At 32.0% G+C, this 25,490-nt stretch overlaps 2 protein-coding genes across 2 annotated transcripts; one reads left to right on the plus strand and one right to left on the minus strand.

Moving 5' to 3' along the window:
* The first annotated feature begins 2,594 nt into the window (after positions 1–2,594).
* LOC125190301 (probable sulfate transporter 4.2) lies at positions 2,595–8,411 on the plus strand. Its single transcript, XM_048087572.1, has 17 exons — positions 2,595–2,893; positions 3,007–3,055; positions 3,470–3,671; positions 4,204–4,372; positions 4,806–4,871; positions 4,949–5,056; positions 5,154–5,261; positions 5,354–5,419; positions 5,527–5,587; positions 5,654–5,781; positions 5,863–5,904; positions 6,111–6,227; positions 7,116–7,167; positions 7,283–7,421; positions 7,531–7,619; positions 7,745–7,821; positions 7,895–8,411. Exons 1-17 carry the CDS (start codon positions 2,639–2,641, stop codon positions 8,210–8,212), a joined length of 2,046 nt encoding a protein of 681 aa, XP_047943529.1. The 5' UTR covers positions 2,595–2,638; the 3' UTR covers positions 8,213–8,411.
* Positions 8,412–11,694: 3,283 nt separating this feature from the next.
* LOC125189829 (receptor-like protein 7) lies at positions 11,695–16,434 on the minus strand. The gene is made up of 2 exons (XM_048087058.1): positions 16,056–16,434; positions 11,695–12,905 (listed from the first exon to the last, which is right to left on the minus strand). Exons 1-2 carry the CDS (start codon positions 16,432–16,434, stop codon positions 11,695–11,697), a joined length of 1,590 nt encoding a protein of 529 aa, XP_047943015.1.
* Between the last annotated feature and the right edge of the window lie 9,056 nt (positions 16,435–25,490).

Below are 25,490 nucleotides of genomic sequence, written 5' to 3' on the forward strand. Positions count from 1 at the left end.
AGTATTGTTTAGCAAAGCGTTCAAGAGTGAATGACATCACGTATGAAGACACGATGCATCCAAGTACGATGCTATCGGGAACGTTCGTCATCTCTACTCAACATTGTTCATCGTCAGTCACCACTCTGTTGGAACATGTATACTAAAAAGCATTTTTCGAGTTTATTATAAATTTGATAAATTGCTTGTATATTGTAAACTCTTCTTTTAATGAGAATAATAAATATTTTCTTCATGTTGTGTATTTAACTTTAATTGACATTGACCATTTTAATTATATTCAATTAAATGCAGGAAAGTAAAATCAGTATTGGTTTTCTACATTGAAGGCTGGGTCGTGGAACAGGTCATCACATTAGGTGACTCAGTCGGAACCTTGAAGAAGTAAAAAAGTTTCACATCTTAGATAGGCTTTGGCTACCTATCGTGAAAGGTTGCAGTGTCCATCCGAAAGTCATCTTTACCTTGAGAATGACTAGTGACATTGGTGTGGTATAACATTGAGAGGATCTAAAGTATACACACGTCTTTATTGCTATCTACTGAAAGACAATGTCATGGAAATTTAATTTTTCTTAATCATTGTAATAATATAGGACATACGTTATTAATCATACGCTACTTTGACTTATCCGTAGGTGCGGGTTTTTCTCAACCCAATATTCCTGATATCTTGGGTAGTAGTAATTAATAACTAGTACGGTATAAGTTTTATTATTACATTGAATCGTGTGCTTTTGCGGTTTGACTATAACCCCAAGAGGTGTTCGAGAAAAGTTCTATTATTCGGAAACCCGGCTGGTTTGGATTTAATACAAGAATAATAGTAAAACAAAGTGTATTATTTTAATATACATCTCATACTAGACAAACTCTTGAAAATGAAATAATAATTAATTTTAAAGTCCATAGTAGACTACAAATTAATTAATGGATATATAAAGTTATAAATGTTGGGACTACCGCAGCGGAAGACACGGAAACAAACAGGTCCTTAATGGATCTATTTAGGTGATTATGCATTCGACTCCAATTTTATGCAATAAACATAGATCTATAGATATAACATCAAATAAACACATAATCATGCATATTCGATGTAGATTCGATTGTTACCTCTTGATCCATCATTGGATTGACGTTGCTAGCTGCACCACCCGGAGATCCTTGGTTTATCGACCACGAATCTTCCGTACTATTCCCTTGTCCTTGATCATCCATCCGTGTGGGCGGATCTTAGATAATCAATAAATAACTTTTGAATAGATCTAGGAAAACCCAATACAAACACGAAATTGTCTTTGGGGTGTCCCACTATAAGTGACCTATTTCCATTTTTAGCAAAAAGTCATCTCTCTTACTTTATTCTCTACCTACTTTATTCTCTCTTCTCTCCTCTACTTTTTCCTCTCTCATACTTTACTCTCTCCACTTTAACTTATTTAAATACCATTCCTTAAATTCCGTGCCCAAAAGAAGTAGGTCACTTATCTTGGGATGGAGGGAGTAAGAAATATAATAACAAGTGTTTTAAAATTAATAAAATATCTATTTTTATAAATTAATTTTAATATAGAATATGTGATCTAGTATAGAAAATCATAAAAGATGTGAAACAATTATTCATGGACTAAGAGGGAGTAACATGTGAAATTGAATGAATAAAATGTTGTATTTTAGTAAGCTGGCCAAAATCGTTGGAGAATATTATATCAAGTGTCACATCTCAGTGAATTGGGTCGTGATAGAGTCCACATACATTATAGATGCAGTGTTCTATTTTAGGCATCCATTAGTTTTGTCGTACTAGTATACTTAGTTGATTTCTTTTGATAAATGAATTTAGTAGGTAAATCGTACTATAGTGTTAGGAGAGAATGATCCTACTAATATGTACTACTAATAGGATCCAATTAGTTTATTCTGAATATTCTAATTCTGTCACATCGCATTCTATTCATTGACATATGCAAAAAGTTGCTAAGAATGTGGAATGTAATGAAATGGAGTTCGAAATACACGGACATTCACATCTTCATTATAGAAACTAGAAGGCATAAATAAAATAAATTTCATGTAAAAATTATGAAATGGAGTTCGAGATACGGACATTCACATCTTCATTATAGAAACTAGAAGGCATAAATAAAATAAATTTCATGTAAAAATTATCTCACATAGTCACAAATGCTTGATTATTATATATTAGTTTTTTAATAAAATGTGAGTTGAAATGAGTTAGTGGAATAGGAAGTCCATTATAAAAAATGATAAAAAATTAAATGTGATAAAAAATTTGTGGGGCGGATAAAAATAAAAAAAAATTGACAAAATTTATGGAACGGTGGAAATAATTTTATATAATAGAATATGAGTATAATGAGTTAATGAAATATAAAATGTATTACTAAAAAAAAATGGTGTAAAATTATCAATTAATCAGGGATAGACTGACTAAAAAATGAAATTGGTGTCGATCAATGTGGATAGAGAGTATTTGAATTTAAATTTTTGTTTGATGAATTAGAGATATTTGTGTCGTTATTAAATGTGATATAAACCCAGAAATATGAAAACTAATTGCTCCAATCACGACCAAATTTGTCAGTGACTTCAAACTCCACGTACGCGCCATCCCATGGACCTCTCCTCCCACGCCAGCCGCCCCGTCAAAATCATCCAGCTGCAGCATCCCACCACCTCCACCTCCGCCGCAGCGCCGCCGCCTTCGTATCTCCGGAAATGGAGAGAGGAGATGAAGCGGATGAGTTGGACGGAGTGGATTGAGCTGTTCCTGCCGTGCTACCGTTGGATTAGCAGATACAAATGGCGCGAATATCTGCAGCCCGACCTCATGGCCGGCGTCACCGTCGGTGTCATGCTCGTTCCTCAGGTGCGCTGAGGGACCAATTTCATTGATTCATATTCATCCATGTGCAGTTTCTGTTAATTTGTTGTGATTTTTATTGATATTAATTGTTGTTTTTGATGTGCAATAATATCCAGTCCATGTCTTATGCAAAGCTAGCTGGCCTTCACCCTATATATGGACTTTGTAAGTTTGTTTACTTTATTTTTTGCCATTACTCCTTTTGCTGTGCTCGGTGAACTATATCAAGAACGCCGTACCGCATACCATACAGATAACTGCAGTTCGACAAAATATCATACCGAATTTTCGGTATACCTCAATCCGATATATCAAAAATTAGGTTTATAAGTTTTGATACCGAAAACTACATCACGACAAAGTATCATACCGTACCGAAAAATTAGTATTTTCTGTACAATAAATGCAGTATTTTGGTTTTCAAGACGATGCAATAATGCAATCAATCATATTAGTTGATGGTGCTTGCAAGTTATTGATGTTTTTTTCTTTGTTTTGTTAGCTTGATTGTGTCGACGACTTGTTCTATTCAATGATGTGTATATGCCGAGTGGCTGATCTTGATTCGTGTTTGTTCAGACTCTGGTTTTGTGCCTATATTTGTGTATGCCATTTTTGGGTCGTCTCGCCAGCTTGCCATTGGTCCTGTTGCACTGACGTCCCTCCTGGTGTCTAATGTGTTGGGGAGCATAGTCAACCCAGACGAGCCATTGTACACGGAGCTTGCAATACTGTTAGCACTTATGGTCGGAATTTTTGAATGCATCATGGGGCTTTTAAGGTGCAAATACCTTAGTTCTTTTCTTCTTTGGTTTGTTCCTGAAATTTGCACATCAATTTGTTGGAACTCTATGCATTAAATCAATTTATATCCCTTAGCACAAACACGCAAATTTGCTTCTCCAGTTTCCACGTATTCACATTCATTAAAAAATTGTTCGTTATTTAAATTCTTCATTCAACGTAGCAGATATCACAATAGAGCTTCACAGTTTTTCTAAATTTAGACATAAAATAAGCTGATTCATGGATAGGTTGGCAAAGAAAGGTTTTTCAGTTATCATCATATACCATTCAGCAAGAGTTCTGACATTATTTGTTCCATTTTGCAAGTCATTTCTTGAATAACTTGACACAAATTGACCACCAAACTTGTTACACCACTGGTGTACCATCAAATCTATGCTTTGTAACCTTGAATTTTCATTTTCATTGCTATTTGAATACATTTCTTTGACTTGCATTGCTATTTTAATTCTTTTGTGCAGTTCTCAATACAAAAAGGTTTTTATATTGCTTTTCATTATATCCAGGCTTGGATGGCTTCTTCGTTTCATCAGCCATTCCGTGATTTCTGGTTTTACTACAGCCTCAGCCATTATAATTGCATTGTCTCAGGCAAAAGATTTCTTGGGATACAGTGTTGTCCGAAGCAGCGAGATTATTCCCCTGGTGAAGAGCATTATTGCAGGGGCAGATCAGGTACATTTATGCTTTAAATTGTCATGGTTCACAGCCCACGGTGTATGTCTATGAGTTTTTGTGTTGTAGAGATGAATTTGGTCTCCATTCTCATTCATATGTGCACATATATGCCACACAAAATGAGATTAAATGAAGTCACCAATGTTAGAGTATATATGCATAGGCCACCCTTGATGTCTGATGTCTGGCTCTAAGTTATACTATAATTTCCTCTTATGTTCCTTCTCCTTTCCTTTATTTCTGAAAATTCTTTCCTTGATGAAAAGACATTGTATACCCTCTTCTTCTTATTCTTTTCGTCAAGGTTCATCGATATCTTTTAATAAACTCTTTTCTTATTCCAGTTCAAAATTATGTTCCTTGGCTTCTGTTTATGTTTCATGTTTGGTATATGTTATTATTGATTTCTTGTTTTTCCTTTCCTCTGTAGTTCTTGTGGCAACCTTTTCTCATGGGTTCCATTACATTGGCAGTTCTTCTGATCATGAAGCACTTGGTATGATTCTGTTTCTTCAATCATGTATTCACTTTACTGGAACATACCTATTTGAACTAACTTTGTTGTAATGACAGGGAAAAACGAGGAAATCGTTGCGTTTTTTGCGGGCTTCTGGTCCCCTTACAGCGGTGGTTCTGGGCACAGTTATTGTGCATGTATTTCATCCACCTTCAATATCTTTGGTGGGAACTGCTTAAATAACCAAGTTGCAAATCAAAATCACTCCTTTGAATTTCAGTGAAGCATATTTATCTGTTTTATTTATTTGGCCATTCCTAGGTAGGTGAAATACCACAGGGCCTACCAGAATTTTCCATTCCAAAGAAATTTGAGTATGCTAAATCTTTGATTTCTACAGCAGTTCTCATTACTGGTGTGGCTATTTTGGTAAGAGAACTCTCTTGCTACTCTCAATTCTTTTGTACATTATGTTTTTTTAAAGTATAGGAGATATTGAATATACAGAGTTTAATGTATAGGAGTCTGTGGGAATTGCTAAAGCACTTGCAGCAAAAAATGGTTACAACTTGGATTCCAATCAAGAGGTCTGTTTCTACTTTGCTGCTTCCAATTAAATATTTACTGTATATTTCTTTCAAGATAAAAAATAGTGTGCATTGTCATGAATCCATTTCTGATTTGTCTTGCACAGTTATTTGGTCTTGGTGTGGCGAACATTGTTGGTTCTTTCTTTTCAATTTACCCTACAACTGGTGAGTTCCTTGGTTAGAGTTTATTGTCGCAATTTGTATAGGATCCTGAAATTTCTTTTCCTCAAGGATCATTTTCCAGATCAGCTGTGAATCATGAAAGTGGAGCCAAAACTGGCTTATCTGGGGTAGTTATGGGGATTATTATGGGTTGTGCGCTTCAATTCCTGACTCCATTGTTTGAGTACATTCCACAGGTTAATTCGAACACATTTTTTCGCTAATATTAGACTTTCAGCATATTAAATGACTCTCCTTCATTTTGTGCCTTTTTGCAGTGTGGTCTAGCGGCCATTGTCATCTCTGCTGTTATTGGACTGGTGAGTTGTGCTTTAGAAACATAGAGAATTGTTTGGTTTATCTTTTTATCTGAAAAGCATGCCATTTATCACCATTGCTATAATCAATCTGTTGAATACGATGTGTAGAATGTTTTGTCACCTTCTTTCTTTGAGACTGTAAAAATCAACCACAAAATTCTCTAGGTTTGCCACTCAATTCATAATTGTACCCTTCATTATTTCAGGTGGATTATGATGAAGCTACTTTCTTGTGGCGGGTGGATAAAAGAGACTTTCTCCTCTGGACCATTACTTTCTTCTTTACCTTGTTCCTTGGCATAGAGCTTGGCGTCCTTCTTGGTGTAAGTACACATTATATTGATGATATTCTAGGAATACTTTCAACTCTAATCTTACTCTTTTCCCAGCTACTGTTTCTGGTGGTTTTCATCTCTATTTCGTTTTCCCATTTTCTTAATCATAGAAGAATTATCTCAAGAAAGGGACCTGGTTATTGAGGAAGAGTGTTCATATATACATCGCACGAAAATAACTTTTACGTATACTGGAAAGGTAGGTGAAATAGATTCTTAAACAAGGAAAATTTGAAGGATGGATTAATTTTGACAATTTTGATCTTCCTAAGAATTAGTAGGATAGAGAAATGGCTAAGTAAAAGCTTTTTTTCTTTGAGGAAATAGAAGTGCTTCATCTCAATTTCTGTACAATCTTATGTTTTGTATTTTATTTGGGTCATTAGAAAACCTCTGACATAGATATAATACACTGACAAAGTCATTCATTTATCCTTCTGTTGTGAATATTGGCTTAAGTCTCATTACCTTAGTATCAAATTGTAAACATTGGTAAATTTATCGATTCAATTTGAATTTCTAGCAATCTCGTTTATTTGAGCTAATTTTCTGGTTCAGTACATGTCAAATGAAATCCATATGGCATCCATAACTTCAATGTTAAGATGGGGCTATACTTCTTATGCTCAGACAGTTTCTGGAAGCTATAATACTCACTGCATCTAAGTTTTTTCATGATTTGATTCTGAAACTATTGCTAATACCCAAGTTTTTGAACTATTGCTAATTTTTTATCAAGTTCTATCATGTATTTTTATTGCTGACTACTTATTTAGTTCAACAAGCCTATTTGTGATCTAGAATTTCATTCTATTATAATAGTACGAGTCTGTCAATCCTATAGTTTTCTCATTGCTTCACTGTATTGGTGCTCAGGTTGGTGTTTCACTTGCTTTTGTCATCCATGAATCAGCCAATCCACATATCGGTATGTCTTGATCTAATCTATGATAGGTTCTTTTCTTAGTTCTACTCTGTAAACTTTGGTTTGGATCATGTTAATGGGTGAATTCGTTGAGAGCCAAACATGATTTCTTTCGCAGCTGTGTTGGGCCGTTTACCTGGCACGACTGTATACAGAAACTCCCTGCAGTACCCTGAAGCTTATACATACAACGGAATTGTAATTGTTCGTGTTGATGCTCCGATATATTTTGCCAATATAAGCTACATCAAAGACAGGTCACACAAGAACTTCTTTATCAAGTTAAATTGACTTCATCTGTCTTCATCTGCTTTATCATGTTAGTGTTCTACTATTATAACCGTGCTGTCCTGTTACCCCATCTAGACTCCGAGAATGTGAGAATGTAGTCGATGGACCTATGAGGCGAGGCCCTGAGGTCGCTGGAATTCATTTTGTCATTCTTGAGATGGCCCGTGAGTCAGTTTTGAACTTCTTTCTTGTAGATAACTTCGTGTATAGTTAGCTCACGAACATCAACTAGGCTTGATTTTGAAGCCGAAAACAAATCATGCATCTGACTTTCATCTTTTTATTTCAGCTGTCACTTACGTAGACTCTAGTGCTGTTCAAGCTCTAAAAGAGTTGTACCATGAATACAGATCACGTAACATCCAGGTAAACAAGGTTAGCATATATCATGGCCATTGAGATTGATTCGTTTATTAAATCGTTTCCCTGTATATTTCAGATAGCCGTTTCCAATCCAAATCGAGGCGTTCTGCTGACACTAACAAAATCTGGGGTGGTAGATCTAATAGGCAGAGAGTGGTTCTTCGTCCGTGTGCATGATGCAGTCCAAGTCTGTCTACAGCGTGTGCAAAGCTTAACTGATTCTTCTATGAGTGAATCTCCATTGCTGGAAAAGAAATCAAGTCTCTTAAATAGGCTACTGAAAAAGACACCAGAAGAAGCAGCTCTGTCTCAGCTGGAGTCAGGAACTAGGGAGATTTCCGTCTCGAGAGACGGTACGAGTCATCTGGAGCCACTGCTGTCAAAGAAGACCTGAGAAAAATAGTGATGAAGCTTTTTGTCTAGTAAGATAATGTGTCTAATGTATGTAAAATTGAGTCCAGAATGGTCTAATATTTTTTCTACATCTCATGTTGAATGTGTTATTTGTTTCAACCTCCTCTTTAACGGGGTAATATGCAACTTCAGTTTTATTTTATTATTGTTATGAAAAAAATACAAATCCCCCATTTGTATGTAGGGATGCCTTGCACTTTTTAATTGTTTTATTTTTGAAAGATGATCAATGTTGATTTCTCTTTTAGGAACCATGGTGACTTGAGCCACTAACTTATTGGATTAAGGGAGGAGAGGATCTTACCTACTAAGCTGGATTTTGTCTCTTTTGCAATTTCTAAATTCTTTTAGTAAGTTTCTAAGAAGTACTTCCTCCATTTCGCGGTAGTTGAATTTTTTTTTCCATTTTGATATGTTCCGCGGTAATTGAGTTATTTCAATACATGGATTGATAAATATTTAAACAGGGATATACATATGCTAACTAATTTTAAAGTGCTAACGTACATCTAATCACGTGCTGCCACGTGGCACAAAAAATGAAATATACATTTGTAGAAATGATAGATGAATTTTGGCAAATTGCATTTTAGTTATAGGAAGATTGCATTTTTATTGTTGAATTTTGCATTTTAGATATTGACCGTTTAATTTGCATTTTATGTATAGACGGATTGCATTTACATATAGTTTATTTTGCATTGTAGACAATTTATGTTAATAAGCTAAACTTAACATTATAAAATGCAATTTGCCTATAACTAAAATGCAATATGCGGAAATGCATGTACAACTTCACAAATGTGTATTGCATTTTTGTGTTTACAATATTGCATTTTTCGTGCCATGTGGCAACACGCGATTGGATGTACGTTAGCACTCTAATTAAAGATGCTCCCTAGTGTTCCCCTATTTAAACATATCTATCGTACTTATGAGTAAAGATCAATTTGGTCCTAAACATATGATCAAAATACGAATTTGATCCAAAACATTCATTTTTTGAAAAACAGGTCGATAACAAATGAAATCGTTGTCGGAGTAGTCCTTCTCTGACGGTTCCGTCAAAAAACTAACGGTCGTGCCCTTGTACAATGTTAAATAAGTATCAGTTCATTTTAATTGACAATGCCATTTTCAAAAAGGATAATAGTTTTACTGACATGTTGGCTGTTTCAAATACTATAGTTCACGTTGTCTAAATAATGACGGGCTATTACAATGAGAACTATCACCAAATGGTGTTTATTATATTATTAAGTTAAATAAATAGTGTGAACGTTATATTATTAAATTAAATAATTAGTGTCAACGTTACAATTTAATAAATACTAGTACAAATTTATAACTTCTAGTTCATGATCTAAAATTTAGGCAGGGCTGTATACAGATTATCAAGGTACCTAAAAAGAAAATTAAGCTTTTTATTTACTCTCCCTTAGTTCACGATTAACGGATAACAATTTTCTTTTTCGTCTGTGCATAATTAATTGACACCCTCACTTTTTATTACTTTTGATAATAGACTTCATATTCCACTAACTTATCATACATATATTAGTATGACTCACATTCCACTAACTTTTTTCAATCCACTTTCTATTATATTTCTTAAAATTCGTGCCAAGTCAAAATGATTCAATTAATCGTGGAGGGGAGGGAGTAGTTTGATTAGTGAGTTACAACGGTTACACTGTGAGAAAATTGTTATCACACTACAACAACAAAAAACCATTAAGGACATTTTTTAATACAATTAATGATGCTAATTTGTGTTTTAAAAATAGGTCACCAACAAAAATTAGAAGATGCAAATGAAAATGTAGTAAAAAAATAAAAAATAATAATTAAGTTAATTTGTCCTTAATTTAGGATCTTTGAGTCCAAAATTGTGGTTATTTTAAAAAAATTTCCAACGCAAGTAATTGCGTCTCAATTTTTGTTTCCATAAAAGATACTTCTTTTGTCCCAGCTAAGATGACACCCTTTCATTTTTAGTTTGTCCCAACCAAGATGACACATTTCTATTTTTGTAACTTTATCTCTCCAATTAATACACCGAACAACTTATTCCACTCTCCTCTTTCTCTCTCCATTTAATACCTACACCTTCTCTTTATCTCTCCAATTAACTACATTAACCATAAACTCCTAAAATGGTGTCGCCTGTGAAATGTGTCATCTTAGCCGGGACGAAGGGAGTAAGTTTTTTTTAGGGTCAAACTACTGGGGAACGGTAACCTTTTTTGACAAAAGATGTTCGTATTTGTGTCATAACAACCTTTTCTTTCTTATGATAGCTTTCCATTTTTGAAGCTGTGCAATGAAATTCTCCAGTTAGCTCTTTTACAAAACCTATAGCAGGTTCAACTCCTGGCTATGCGTCTGAAGTACTTACGATGATAACTAAAAATTAGCTCTTCAATATGTTTTGCTGTTGATATTAAATTTATATGGTGTTCAGAGTTTAACTTATAATTCACTAAAACAAATTTAGGGAGAAACAAGTTTATTTATTCTTTATTGTTGTTTTGAATAAAATAATTTTAATATATGTTGTGTAAAATCTATTTCAAAAATATATTTTTGATAACTAAAATTTGACATAATATCAAAATGTTAGTTTGCAAAAAAAATACTAAAATGCCATTTAATATAGATGATATTCTGGACAAAAAAAAGTTTTAAAAATGCAAAATTCCTTCCAATGATATTTACATCAAAGTCTAGTGATGTGTAGAGATATTTTTAAAGACTAGGCGTTTATTATTATGGCAAATTAAGGTACAGTAAAGGTAGGTCACTCTAAAATATTTTCAAATTTAACTATTTGATACTCCTTTCATCCTAAAAGTATAAAGACTTTTAAAACTACACGTGTTTTAATGTACAACTAGAGAAAAATAAGGATCTTACCAGAAAGATACTTGAAATAAAAATGAATACCAAAGTAAATAAACAAATACTGAAGAATGATGGGGTCTTACCTATTGATGCTGCATTGTACTCGGTAATAAAAATCACAAGAAAACATGATAAACCAGACCTGAACAAAAGTCATAATACCATCGATGTGAAAAGGCCATTCAGTATCAAATTTAGGGAGGTGATGGAATTGTATAAACACTACCACCACGTTAAAATAACAATGCTACCAAACGTTTGTTAAGCCAGATAATTAAGTTATATTGGGCTCATATGCACTACCAATCAAATCTTATAGAACTAATCTTAACAGTAAGAATGTCTATACATAAAATACATCAGATTTCAATACAACAAAAAAAACAAAAGTAATAGGAAATAACTAATCCACCTTATGACAAAGATATTGTGTTAGATCTACCATCAAATATAAAGAAACTAACGAGATCAAAACGACTTGGATTCAAATTAAGCTACAAAACAATAGAATTAAGGTGTATTATACATATGAAATATATATTGATTTCACACACTACCTCAATTGCTTCTATTAAAAATAAGCTCTACCAACCATGTTGGCCTTTCATACCGAAAAATAAGATACCCCATAAACACTCCAATAATAAACCCACATACATAACCTAAAACAACTGCTTGCCACCCAAATCCACTCACAAAACTAGATCCATCATCATCATCATCTTCTTCTTCTTCTTGTGGTTGTTCATCCATCATTTCACATTTCTTCATCAGTGGAAGTCCACACAATCCTACATTTCCCACATACGACTCATTCCCAAATGTAGAAAACTGATTTGAATTTGGAATCTGCCCCACCAAATTATTCATCGATAGGTTCAACTTTGCCAAAAATGTCAACCTAGTTAACTCACTCGGGATCCCTCCCTCCAATCTATTCGAAGACAAGTCCAACGACTCAAGAATACTTATATTTCCGAGACGTGAGGGTATGCGCCCGGTGATGCTATTGTGAGACAAATTCAAGTATCTAAGAGAATTAAGATTTCCTAGAGAAGGTGGAATATTCCCAGTGAATCTATTCGAAGATAAGTCAATAGTAGTAAAGGTTGTCAACAATCTTTGCACCGGCAAATCCAAACCCTTTATAGTAAGAGTCAACTCTATAAATACTTTGTCATTTGACCTATTACCATCCTTAGCATTAACCATCCCTTGAAAATTCTTGAAATATCTATCAGGTAAAGATCCAGAAAAATCATTATAAGATATATCCAAAACTTGCAGCTTAGGAAACGGGCGTTCTATCGTACTTGAAACATCGATCATGGTACCATCGAATCTGTTAGACCGCAAGACAAGGACACGAAGTTGAGGGTGTGTTTCCAGCCAAAAGGGAAACGAGCCTCGTACTTCGTTACCACCAATATCAACAACCTGCAGTGCTTCACAGTTGAGTAGAGATTGAGGCAATGTTCCTTCCACTTTGTTACCTTTTAGAGTGAGAAAGAGAAGGTTGCATCCTTTAGTGAATGTGGAAGGAATGAAGCCACTGAATTTGTTGTCATTCAAATGGAGGATTGCCAAAGAAGTGCTCAAGTTTCCCAAACAATTTGGAAGTGATCCTTCCAAACTGTTGTTTGATAGATATAGGATTCTTAGGGATCTCAAGTTGCAAATGGATGAAGGAATCTCTCCACTTAAGTTGTTGGATTGTAGTGCTAGATTAATAAGGCCTGATTGATTTATGAAAGTGGAAGGTACTGGGCCTGAAAATGTATTAATTAGTGACCCATATTACTATAAATTTGTACAAATTTTGATACTTTTTTAGTTTTTGCCACCACTATAAATTTGACTTGGTATATAAAATATTAACTTCATTTGAAGTGAGGGAGAAATAAATATATACCACTTAAATTATTGAAGTGAAGCCACAAATCTTGAATGGTTGTGTTACCAATTTCTTCCGGCAACGATCCACTAAGTTGGTTGCTTCCGATGTTCATTTGCACTAGACTTTTAAGAAGAAATAATTCTTTTGGGATACTACCTGAGATAATATATACTAATAAATATAATTTAAAATGGAAGATGAATAAATGTTTACACATGTAAAGATATGAAGATGCATGAAATACCACATTATTAACATTTCAATATGTTTCAAGAAAATAAATAAAAATACAAATCAAAGATCATACCACTTAAAAAATTATCGTTGAGCAATAAGTAGGTAAGGGCTGTCATGTTTCCCATTTCTTTTGGTAATGATCCGTTGATAAGATGGTTGGCTTCCAACTGCAGCTCCACTAAATTAACAAGATTACCTATCTCTTTTGGAATATGACCTGCAAGGTTAATATCACCTCTTAAAAGTTTAATTTATTCCCATTGAATACAAAGAATCAATAATACCTTATAATCAACATTAACTATTAATTGTATTTTCATGGAAATTTAAATGGTATATTCTTATTATCAAAATATTAAAAAAAATCGAGACGAAATTACTTGCGTTGGAAAAATTTTAAAAATAACAACAATTAAAGACGCAAACGAAAGTGTCCTTAAATTAATGATAAATTAACTTCATTTTTTTAGGACGCTTTTATTTACGTCCTCTAATTTTAGTTAAAATACTAACAATAAGGACGCTTTTTGCAGCTTTCGTGGTATATTTAGAAACACAAATTAACGTCCTTAAATGCATTAAAAAATATCCTTAATGACTTTGTTTTGTTGTAGTGACTCCACAAAAGTCATCCTATAGAGGTATAAGAAAAAAGGGTTGGAATGATACTTTACTAGACCCATTATATTGTACTCCCTTCGCCTCATTAAAGATCACTCACATTCATTATTAGTTTGTCTCATCTAAGATGAATTATAACTAAAACTAGTAACATTTTTATTTATATTTTATTTCATCTCTCTTATTTTATTCTTCACTCAACACATAAAATTAATTTGCATAATATCTCGTGCCACTCATCTTCCTTGAGACGTACATAGTAATATTTTCAACTCCATAAAATAGAGGTAAAGAAGAGGTTGGAATGATACCACTCAAAGCATTGTTGTGAAGGAAAATGCCATACATGGCTGTCAAGTTCCCAATTTCTCTTGGCACCGATCCACTAAATTTATTGCAACACATGCTCAATCTCTCAAAATTTGTAAGACCACCGATCTCTTTTGGAATTTTACCTATAGGGTTATCATAAACCATATTTTAATTCAAATCATCATCAATTATAGTATGTATATTTTTGTATCCCTCGGTAAAACTACACATTTGGATTATATTAAATTAATTTGGTGTTAACCATGTTGTTGGTACATATGACACACACGAATAAAAAATGCCATCTCCTTTGTGAAATAGCAATCTAGTACCTGATCTTTTGTAGTTTCAGTTCAAATTGTTCACAAATCACAAAATTATACTCCCTCTGTCCCATTAGAAATGCAACATTTTCCTTTTTGGATTGTCCCACTAAAAATGCAACATTTCCTAAAATGGAAACATCACTCTGTCTACTTTTCCCTCTCTCTCACTTTACTCTCTCTTCATTAACTAACAAAACAACACTTGCATAAAATCATGTGGCGGAAACCAAATGTTTCATATTTATTGGGACGAAGGGAGTAGTATAAAGTAATACTCCCTCGGTATCCAAAATATAGACCAGTGTTACCATTCTGAGCCGTCCCCTAAAATTAGATAAATCTAAATATGGAGTTTTCAATAAATAATAATCATGCACATCATTTTTAATATGGATCCCACAATTCACTAACTCTCATTTCACTATCTCTTACTATTATCTACATATCTCTTACTTTAACAATTGCACATTAATCTTGTGCCATTCACAAATTTATCTATATTTTAAGGACGGAAGAAGTATTCAATTTATAGAAAGAACTACACGTACCAGTGAAGGTGTTGAATTCAAGGCCTATTCTGCGAAGGGAAGTTATGTTTCCAATATGTGTTGATAATGATCCACTTAGTTCATTTGACGCAAGGTCAACATATTGTAAAGATGACATGCTGAAAATTGTTAAAGGTAAAGAGCCATTGAATTTGTTTGAACTCATCCTCAAACTTTGTAAATTGACGAGCCATCCAATCTCTTCTGGAATATTGCCTGCATTATTTTCGTTGCATCTTTCTCAAGTTATGAAATTATTAAATCCAACTCAAAATTTTACTCGTAACTATCTTGTTTGTGTTCATTTCAACCTATTTATATTTTATAAAGAGAGGGAAAAACGTGAATTATGACGTACGACAATATATAGGAACATTTGTCAAAATGTGTCTTTGTTGAAATGAAATTTACAACGGACAACTAAAACATAAATTTATATAGTATCAAATTTAAAGTAGAAACTAAATGTAACCTCAATCTCTATACTTTGTAAAATTTGGAGTTTTTTATCATAGTTTTATAGTAACAAAATATGAGGCATCCTCTCGCAGATCCAAATGCATAGTTCCATTCCTTGTTCTAATTAAATTATAATTCTAATAGATTAAATTTCCTCAAAAGTATTCAAATGAATTTTGAACAGAAGACAAACTCGAATAGTTATAAAGAGGTGTGATCTGTTGCTAACTTTCTTAAGTTGATAACGCTACAGTATTAAAAATGTCAACACGATCACATTAAAATATCAACATAAACTTAGTTGATATTTTTATACACTGTGTTGACATTGACATTTAAAAAATGTAAACACATTATATTAAATTTCACACAAATTTGTGTTGATATTTTAGTGTGATCGTGTTGACATTTTTAATACACTGCGTCGATGAGTTAGTAAGTTAACAATCCTATTTATTGTATTTAGTTAACATTTTTACCTTTTTCGTGAAATATGCGAACAAATAATTAAATACATACCAGTGAAATCGTTGAGACCAAAGTTTAAATACTGAAGCAGTGTGATGTTCCCAATTTGTCTTGGTATTTCTCCACTAAACTTGTTGTTGTAAAAGTTAATATGCTCCAAATCCGAACACTGCCCCAAACTCAATGGTATGTCTCCATACATGTTATTGTAAGAAATCCGAAGTATCTTTAATTTTTGAAGACTGTTCTTGCACATATCATTTGGCAGACTACTCGATAAGCTGTTGTTTCGTAACGACAAAAATTCCAACGATGAGAAATTGAAGACGGGGGGAGGGATGGGACCATGGAATGAGTTTTCACTCATGTCTAATGAAACAAGAAAAGAAAGATTTCCGATGTTAGGTGGGATGGTGCCAACAAGCCCCATGGACGATATATTCAGCCGAGTAACCCTATTATACTGAGAATCACAAGTAACTCCGATCCAACTGCAAACAGATGATCCAGTGGTCCAATTTTTGATTAAGGTGTTATGAGGGTCTGAGGTTATTTGAGATTTCAAGGCAATAAGGGAAGAGGTATCGGTTTTGATATCACCATTGGCAACGGATTGTAATAATTGTAAGAGTGCAAGAATGAAATATGGGTAAGATCCCTTCATTTGGCTTGCTTTATGTGTTAGATAGTTGTGTGGCTTCCAAATTCATTATATATAAACATTAGAGATCACAAATGTAGAAATTGTGTAACTATTAGTCAATGCCATTAGGAGTTGAATGTTGAAACAATTCAAAATATAGAGTACTATATTTTCCAATGTCATTATCATGCGTTGCAAGAAGTTGAAATAAAGCATTCTCTAATTACGTGTGTGTGTGTGTGTGTTGATTGACTAATTGCATATTAAAAATGGGAATAAGAGGTTGCCGGCCGTGATGATCGATTGATTATGATGGAGTCCCTGCCTTTCTACTAATTAGTTACAGCTACTTACCAGAAAAATAATTAATCACCATTTCAAACTTTTATTTTATGTGGAGGAACAACTAAGCTTTTGAACTATCGATCCAATATAATGCAATTACATTTAACTATAGTGGAGAGAGGAAATACTAAGAAAACATTGGGTTTCTTAATTTTGTTGTACCAATTTTATCGGATCAGACTACTTTGCCGACTCCCTTGATTCTACACATTTATGATTTTATTTATGAAAAAATCCATTTAATTGATAATTGATTTTTATAGATTAATGTTGGGGATTCGATCGATTATTGAAGATATTATCTAAGGTTTTGTCGATCCGTCGTTGGTATGCAGAAATAGATGAACATGATTATGAGCTATGATCGAAGAAACCAACTTGGATAAACAATTTGATCGGACCAGATTTTTACTCGAAGGTTTAGATGACATGAAGGAAAAACTTTTACCGTAAATGACATGATAGGAATTTTATTATAATTGAAATAGTAAAAGTTAAATGACTAAAATACTCATTTTAGATTAAATGAATGTGGCACATGATATGTTTTAAAACTGCTAGACTGCCCAATCAAATGATTAATATTAATTCTCCAGTTCTCATTTATTCTTATTCTAACACATTAATCTCCATATATATTCCTAAATATATAATCATTATAATATGATATGTAATTTTGTATCAATAAATTAAAATAACAGTAAAAGCTACATGGAGTATTAAATTAGATGTCAGTGAAACCAGATCAACTTAACATTCTTTAATAAATAATATACCCATCCATATTCATTGACAAAATTCTAGCATCATCTAGGTATCCTCGCTAAAATTTATATTGACATTCTTAATAATATGCATATCACCAAAAAGAAAACAACAAACAGAAAACATAGGATTTGGAAATACATGTTTAGTAGAAGTAGTCATGACAACGAACCTTAACAACTCGAATAAGTCACCGTTATATTAAATCAATTTTTTTTCAATTTTACTACTAATCTTTGTAATTAACTTTAATAATTAATAAAGAATATTATATGACATGAGTATATTAAGCATAAATTTAGATTGACATTTATATTAAAAAATAAAATATATCGGTCTAAATCTGTGTTGATATACTCATGGACGGATCTACACGGACCTACATGCAAAGGGGAGAAGCTTTAGCCCAAAATGAATCCAAATTTTAAATTTTTTCTATTATAAAGTTTAAAATTTATTCATATTATACATATTATTATACAAAAGCCACTTTAATAATCGAATTTACCTGAAAATTTATTTTAAAATAAAATTTTGAAAATTTAGCCCCTACTCATGTTCATTTATGCGCCTGTCCCTAATACTTATGTCATTGTATTGACATTTTTAATATAATATGTTGATCAGTTATCAAAGTTATCACACTAAGCTAGTTATCATCCTAACACGACTCATATCAAATATATATAATTAATTAGAAGGTAAATGAAGATGTACCGTATGCACCTCAAGGCATTTTGTGGGTTTTAAATCACCTTGTGAATAATTATTTCAGACCCTACCATGTTAAAGATATAATCTAGTGATACCTAGAACTTTTCGGTTTTAACTTATCCTAGAGATTTTTTGTTGGCACCCATTATGGGAACCTTTATTCGATTCATTTATACATCGATCTCATAACTTATTTCATATAGCAAGTTCTTCCCATAAGGAATTTCCCAAGCTCAAAGTGTATGGCTAAGAATTTTGAAACCATGTATCTTCTTCGAGTGGACGTGATGAGTCCAATTATATATAGTCCTTGCACTTCTTGAAAACTAATAGTAAGATGTTAGTAGGATATAAACGAGTTGCCTCTGGGATTGCCAATGAAAAGAAATGAGTCCTTTCTCAATTTATTGCAATCAATAGTAGAAAGCAATGTGGATATTGTGGTGTCTCACCATGATGATGTTAAGAATAGGGTTTACACACTTTCAAATTTCCCAATCACCACCCTTTTTGTAACGCGCTTGCTTTTCGAACTCTAACCATATGAAATCTATTTGTTTAAAATGTCGTGAAGTCAGTGAAATAAATGAGGCATGTGGAATTAATGCATAATATTAATGCTTTTTTTTTATGAGTTGTGATCAATGTCGAACCCTTCTTAAAGACCGAACTAGAGACCAAATCTGGGCCATTAGATCTAGTGTTTTTGATGAGATGTGTTGCTGTGTAAATTTTTTCTGCTTCATTACAAGCCCATTTTACTTTATTGTATAGGTTTATTACTTCATTCTGTACGTAATACCTTGAAACTACAACATGTTTTTACTTGCTTCTAGTAGGTTTTGAAACGATTCACCATATGCTTCATTCAAATTCATTGACTTGGGTTTTTACTTGATTAACATTTTAAAATGCAATTTATTCAAGTTGGTTTAGTACTTCATTCAGAATCATTATTACTTCATTGGATAAGATTTTTACTTCATTCTAGTAGGATTTCAAATGCTTCTATACATACTTCATTCCAATAATTTATTATATTATTCCATGTGTTTATTAAACCATATCATCGCCGTGGAGGTGGTGATAGATATTGTAGAGAGAAGAATGGCACGCGACGGCGAAACCGCATTTACGTACTGAAATGAAGTAATAATCCTATTGGAATGAAGTAAAAACCTTCAGGAATGAAGTAATATATTCTGGAATGAAGTTAAATCTTCGTAACATGTTAGTATGACTTATTTACCTTCGGATGAATTAAAATAGGCTCGTGATGAAGGCGAAAATAATTTATAAATTTGTGTATCTCATCCATAAAAAATTAGATCTAAAAACCCTAATTTGGTATGGTTCGATGGTTCAGTCTTTAAGAGTGGATTTGTGGATAATGCAACTCTTTTTTTTATATCACAAATTTAATTACTTGGATTTACTATGCGAATGACCTTGTGGTGAATCCTAAACGCGATTGATTGGGAGATTCTTATAGAGTGCTTGGAATAACACCAAGACACTAATTATTTCCGTGCGCGATGTTCGAATTCGTTTTGTCAAGGTCACAAAATGTAATACGATGATCGTTATACTCAAAGATTATTGAATCAACTCAATTACCATAAATAAATAAAATAGTTAAAGTCCTATTAAGTGAAATACAAGAATTGGGCTAAACAATTTACATAAAATAAATAGTTGGAATAGTTTTCGTGAGCCCAAAGTCTCCTCGGCGCCAGATTACGTTACAGATCAATTTACAAATCTTGTTCCAAAAATAACTCCTATCAAAAGTATATCAATCAGAAACAATTTCCAAAATTCATTCTCTCATTCTTATTATACGACTATTACCCTAATTTCCCAGTCCAAAATCCGAGAAAGTAGAGAGCAGGAGAGAAGAGGGATTCATATGCATACTCCTTCCAATCCATATTCGGCCAGCAGCAACTAAACATGATCCAATCTTCACTCCAACAGTAGTATCAATCACTCTTTTCAGGTAAATTCTTTGCTCATCATATCCATTGAAGTTTCAGCATACATAACAGAACAATAACTATAATCAACGCGGCATATTTGAATAAAACCCACCATCAGTTCCCAATTATATGTAATAACTTGAATAACAAAATAGGGAGGGAGGATTACAACGTGTCAGCACAATAGCGGACGATCAGCTAACGCCACCCCACCGCGGACTAACCCTCGTCCTACCTGCGTTCGCCGACTGCAATAGCGGACGAACGCGACACCCGAGCCTCTAGCCGGTCGCTAGGGTGTGCGTTCGTCCGCTATTGTGGACGCTCTTAGGAAGAAGATTGTTTTGGGGATTTTGATTTCTGTTTTTGAGGAAATTGGGCGAGATTGATTTGGTACTCCACAAGATGATGGTGATGGGTAGGGGTGTGCATTTGGGTTTCGATTCGGTTTATTGCTCAAACCGAACCCGAAAACCGAATTTCCTTGAAAATCAAAACCGAACTGAAAAAACGAAAAATCGGAAATCGAAAACCTAAACTAAAACAACCGAATTAAACCGAAAACCGAAATTTTCAATAAAAAACCGAAAAACCGAAAAAATATGGAGTATATATTAATTGGGTCATATTCTAATGCTTATAGCACGCTAATCCAAAATCAAGAACAAATCTCCACCCATAGATTTTAAAATGAGTGAATGAGATTAAATCTTACAAATCTCAATAAATAGTAGACAAAATATCAACAAAAGGGTAATATCTTCATTATGTTATCATATGATAATTTTCGTGAATGTTTTTTTATATCAACATAGTGTATTACAAATATCAACAATATGACATAAGAATATCAACACTAGTACAAGAAAATATCAACATATATTTATTGAGATTTTTACATGGTTTTATTGAGATTTTTTGATATATTTGTTAATAAAAATCTAGTTATCAACATTTACGAAAACTAAAATAAAAAATATCAAATTTCATCATCCGAACGTCGTCGAAACATATGCAATTGAGATCTCGTTGGAATCCTTATAAAATTATCTTTAATTTGATATATTTTTTGCGAAAAAATAATTTAAATCGAGAGAGTTACGCAAATTTAAAATTTTAAGATGATTTTAATGAGAGGGAATTGACATTAATACCCTCTAATTTTATTTATTAATTTTCTTGATTAAAAATATAATCCATGTGGCATTATTTCAACCACCAGATCTTCTAATCTAATTGCTAAGATTTAGTCTTAGTTTGGGATTGCTAATTAGTTAGCAATTGATCACTCTCCTATATTAAAAATATATATATATATATATATATATATATATATATATATATATATAATTTATTTATTTTATATATACTAAGATAATACAAAAAGAAATATTAAAATTAATAGAATATATATAATACATATTATATAAAATATATTAAAAGAATATATATTATATATATGATATAATATATTTAAATTAATAGAATAAATATATATAATATTATATTTAAAATATAATTCGATTTTTCATTATTTTTTTTCGTCCGAATCGAACCGAACCGAACCGAAAAATGAATTTTTTATTTATTTTTAAAACCGAACCAAATAGAAAAACCGAAAAAATCGAACCAAATTTCAAAATTTCGATTTAGTTCGATTTAGATATTCGGTTTTCAGTTTTTTTGCTCACCCTAGTGATAGGAATATTTAATTTAGGCTTGATACTTTAGTTTGGACCATTATTTTTAGTATTGGGCCTTTGATTAATTTGAGATGTGTTTAATCGTTGGTGGTGTATCAGATATGGGTCAGTTCCTTTTTTTTTTTTTTGAGTTGGGTTGGCCGTTTGGAGTACATTTAGTGATGGGTTGGAAATCCTTGTTTTATGGATGAAGTTAACTAAATATTTCCTAAGCTGATGCTTATCCGAGTTTAAAATACGAGAATTTAGAAGTCTTCCTAAGGAGAAGACCATGAATAAAATTAACACCCATATAAGACGCATGTATTTTAATTTAATTAGATATTTTTTGAGTTTTGATGAGTTAATTATTTTAATTTTAAAAGGATTTTCCTTTGCATGCGAGTTAAAAGTGGAGTGAGAATTTTCAAGTTAAGAATTATAAGCGAACAAGGTGGGCTTTAAAATCCTATTTCTTCCGTCCCATAAAAGATGTCACATTTTCATTTTCAGTTTGTCCCACAAAAGATATCACATTTCCATTTTTGAAAAAAGTTCTCTCTCACATTAATGTAAAAATTATATTTTCTCTCTCCATTTAACACACAAAACAAAACCTCCTAAAATCTCGTGTCATCCCACAAGTGTGACATCTTTTGTGCGACGGAGGGAGTACATTATTGTGAGCTTACTTTTAAATTTATGCAATATCTTAAGTATGAATTATGTGCTGAAATTCTAAATATATTGAGTCATACTTTTGTTTTTGAGGATGTGCCTATTTGATCGCCTACTGGGGAGTCACTACTATGAGTTTAATCGAACTGGTGTTATCACCCGGGCTATGCACGGGACAAAAGACTTTCAAATAATAAATATATATTAACAGATAAATATATTATAATAAAGAATATAGAGTAAATAATAAAAAATATATATTTATAGATAAGAATATAAATATAAACTAATTATAAAAAATATTCATAACATTATAAACAATTAAAAACGTTATAAATATTATAAACAACAACAAAAATAAATTTGTAATTCTTTCAACATACTCTAAATGAAACATTTCATACTCATCGTACGTTTTATACAATTCTAATTTTTAATATGAGGGTAGTAACATTAAATAAAAGAAATAACAAATAGGAGATGTGTGGATGAAATATAATAGTAAGATATACTACTAAAGGAAAATGTTCTACTAAATCCAAAAGAAAAAAAAAAGCAAATAATTTGAACGATAAATAGTTCATGATTTTATTCGATCAGCATGACATAGGTATTCATAAGTGTAAACAAAAAAAACTTATAAAAATAACAATAAACCAGTAGTTCGTAAATATTGAATAACTTCTTTGTAAACAATCTTCACACCTTCATGGCTCGTGACTCTAGACATAGCAACATAGAGTTGTCCACGACTGAAGACTGATTTTTTCAAAAAGATATACATGTTGTGTCAATTTTAATTTGCTAAGTTTTTTTTATCATCGATACAATTTTATATTCTTATTAAAAAAATTCAAAATATGAAATATTATTATCATAGGTATAATTTTATATTCTTAATTATCCGTTTCATTATAGAGGACACATTTATTTCCGGTATGGAGATTAAGAAAAAGATGTGTAATGAATTGAATAAAAAATAGTAAAGTTGGATAGACGAAAAGTACAGAGAAAACAGTAAGAGATGGAGGAAAGAAAGAGTGAGAAAATGTGTTCCAAAATAGAAAAATAACTTTACTATTATATAACGAAGAAAATACACTTTTATGAATCCAAATGAATAGAGTATTAATAAAATTAAACGGTTTCATATTGGTTTGTGTTAAAATAACAACACCTTTTAAAGTGATACCGTTGCACCACATATACAACAATATTAAAAACGCTACACAACAATATTCAATATGCTAGACAACAATCTATAGATTGTTGTCTAGCGTGTTGGATATTGTTCTCCGAGAAAAATTGTTGTATAGTGTATAAAATATTGTTGGCCGTTTTTTTATCTTTGAACATTTTTTTTATTGCCACATGGCAGCTGATTATTCGTCCACGTGTACAAATGATTAGATATGAATGGTGGTATGGTGTTACTTTAAAGTACTAAATGGAATGTAAGGTCCAATTACCAAATATAGTACAAGTGAAATGAGATATTTATTGGCGACGGACGGAAAAAGAAAAAATAGGTAACTTATCGCTGGGGGAGGGAGTATAATATTAATTACTAAAAAGTTATATTTTAGTAAGTAGTATAATGACAATTAGTAAGTAATGTTCAAAACATTACATCCATTGAGATAGAATACTAATATCATAAATCAATAAATTATGCTAGTTCTTAGCTCAATTCTAATTATGTACACTACCTTTAGTAATTTAAATATCGATATATCAATAAATTATATAAATTCCATTAAATATATATGAAAAATTATTTGTAATCGTAAATCTTAAACAATATACCAAATGGGGTGCGTTAAAATGACAACACCTCTTAAAGTAACATCATACCACCATTCCTAGCCAATAATTTATACACGTGGACGAATAATCAGCTGCCATATGGCAATCATAAAAAAATGTTCAAGGAAAAATTTTCTCGGCCAGCAATATCCAATACACTAGAAAGCAATTTACAACAATTTTTTCTCGGCCAGCAATATCCAATACGCTAGACAACATTCTCTATAGATTGTTGTCTAGCGTTTATACTATTGCTGGTAGCGTTAATAATATTGCTGGATACGTGTGTCACGATGTCACTTTAAGAGGTGCTGTCATTTTAACACAAACCCATACCAAATGTAATAAAAAATAATAAATGAACATATAAATTTAATTACTTAATTCCATATAATTTAATTTTAAAAATATATACAAAGTCCAAAAATATTTGGACCGATCAATTATAATTCCTAAACTCTAGAAAACTTTTTAGTAAATAACAAAGTAACATATTAAAAGTAACATCAACCTCGTAATTGAAGACTAAAATCTCTTGACTCTTGAAAATATAATTTGCAACTTAAAAAGATTACTCATGTTGGTCTTTTTTTTTAAAAAAAAAGACCAACGTGAGGAAGTGATTACTAAAATTAAATTTTAATTGTCAATATATTCACTTAAATCAATAATAAAAAAAAAACCAACCACACTTAATTTACTAAGTAATATTCAAAATATTTCATTTATAAATATAGAATAATAATATCATGATTCAATACATTATAATTCATAATTTATCTTAAAAAGGGTACCAATTTTCAATACACAAAAATTCAAAACTAAAGCCCAATAGTAAAATAATACATTCAAATCCTACGCGCCGCTTTGTCTC

The sequence above is a fragment of the Salvia hispanica genome, chromosome 5 (genome assembly GCF_023119035.1).
Source record: "Salvia hispanica cultivar TCC Black 2014 chromosome 5, UniMelb_Shisp_WGS_1.0, whole genome shotgun sequence".
NCBI lineage: Eukaryota > Viridiplantae > Streptophyta > Magnoliopsida > Lamiales > Lamiaceae > Salvia > Salvia hispanica.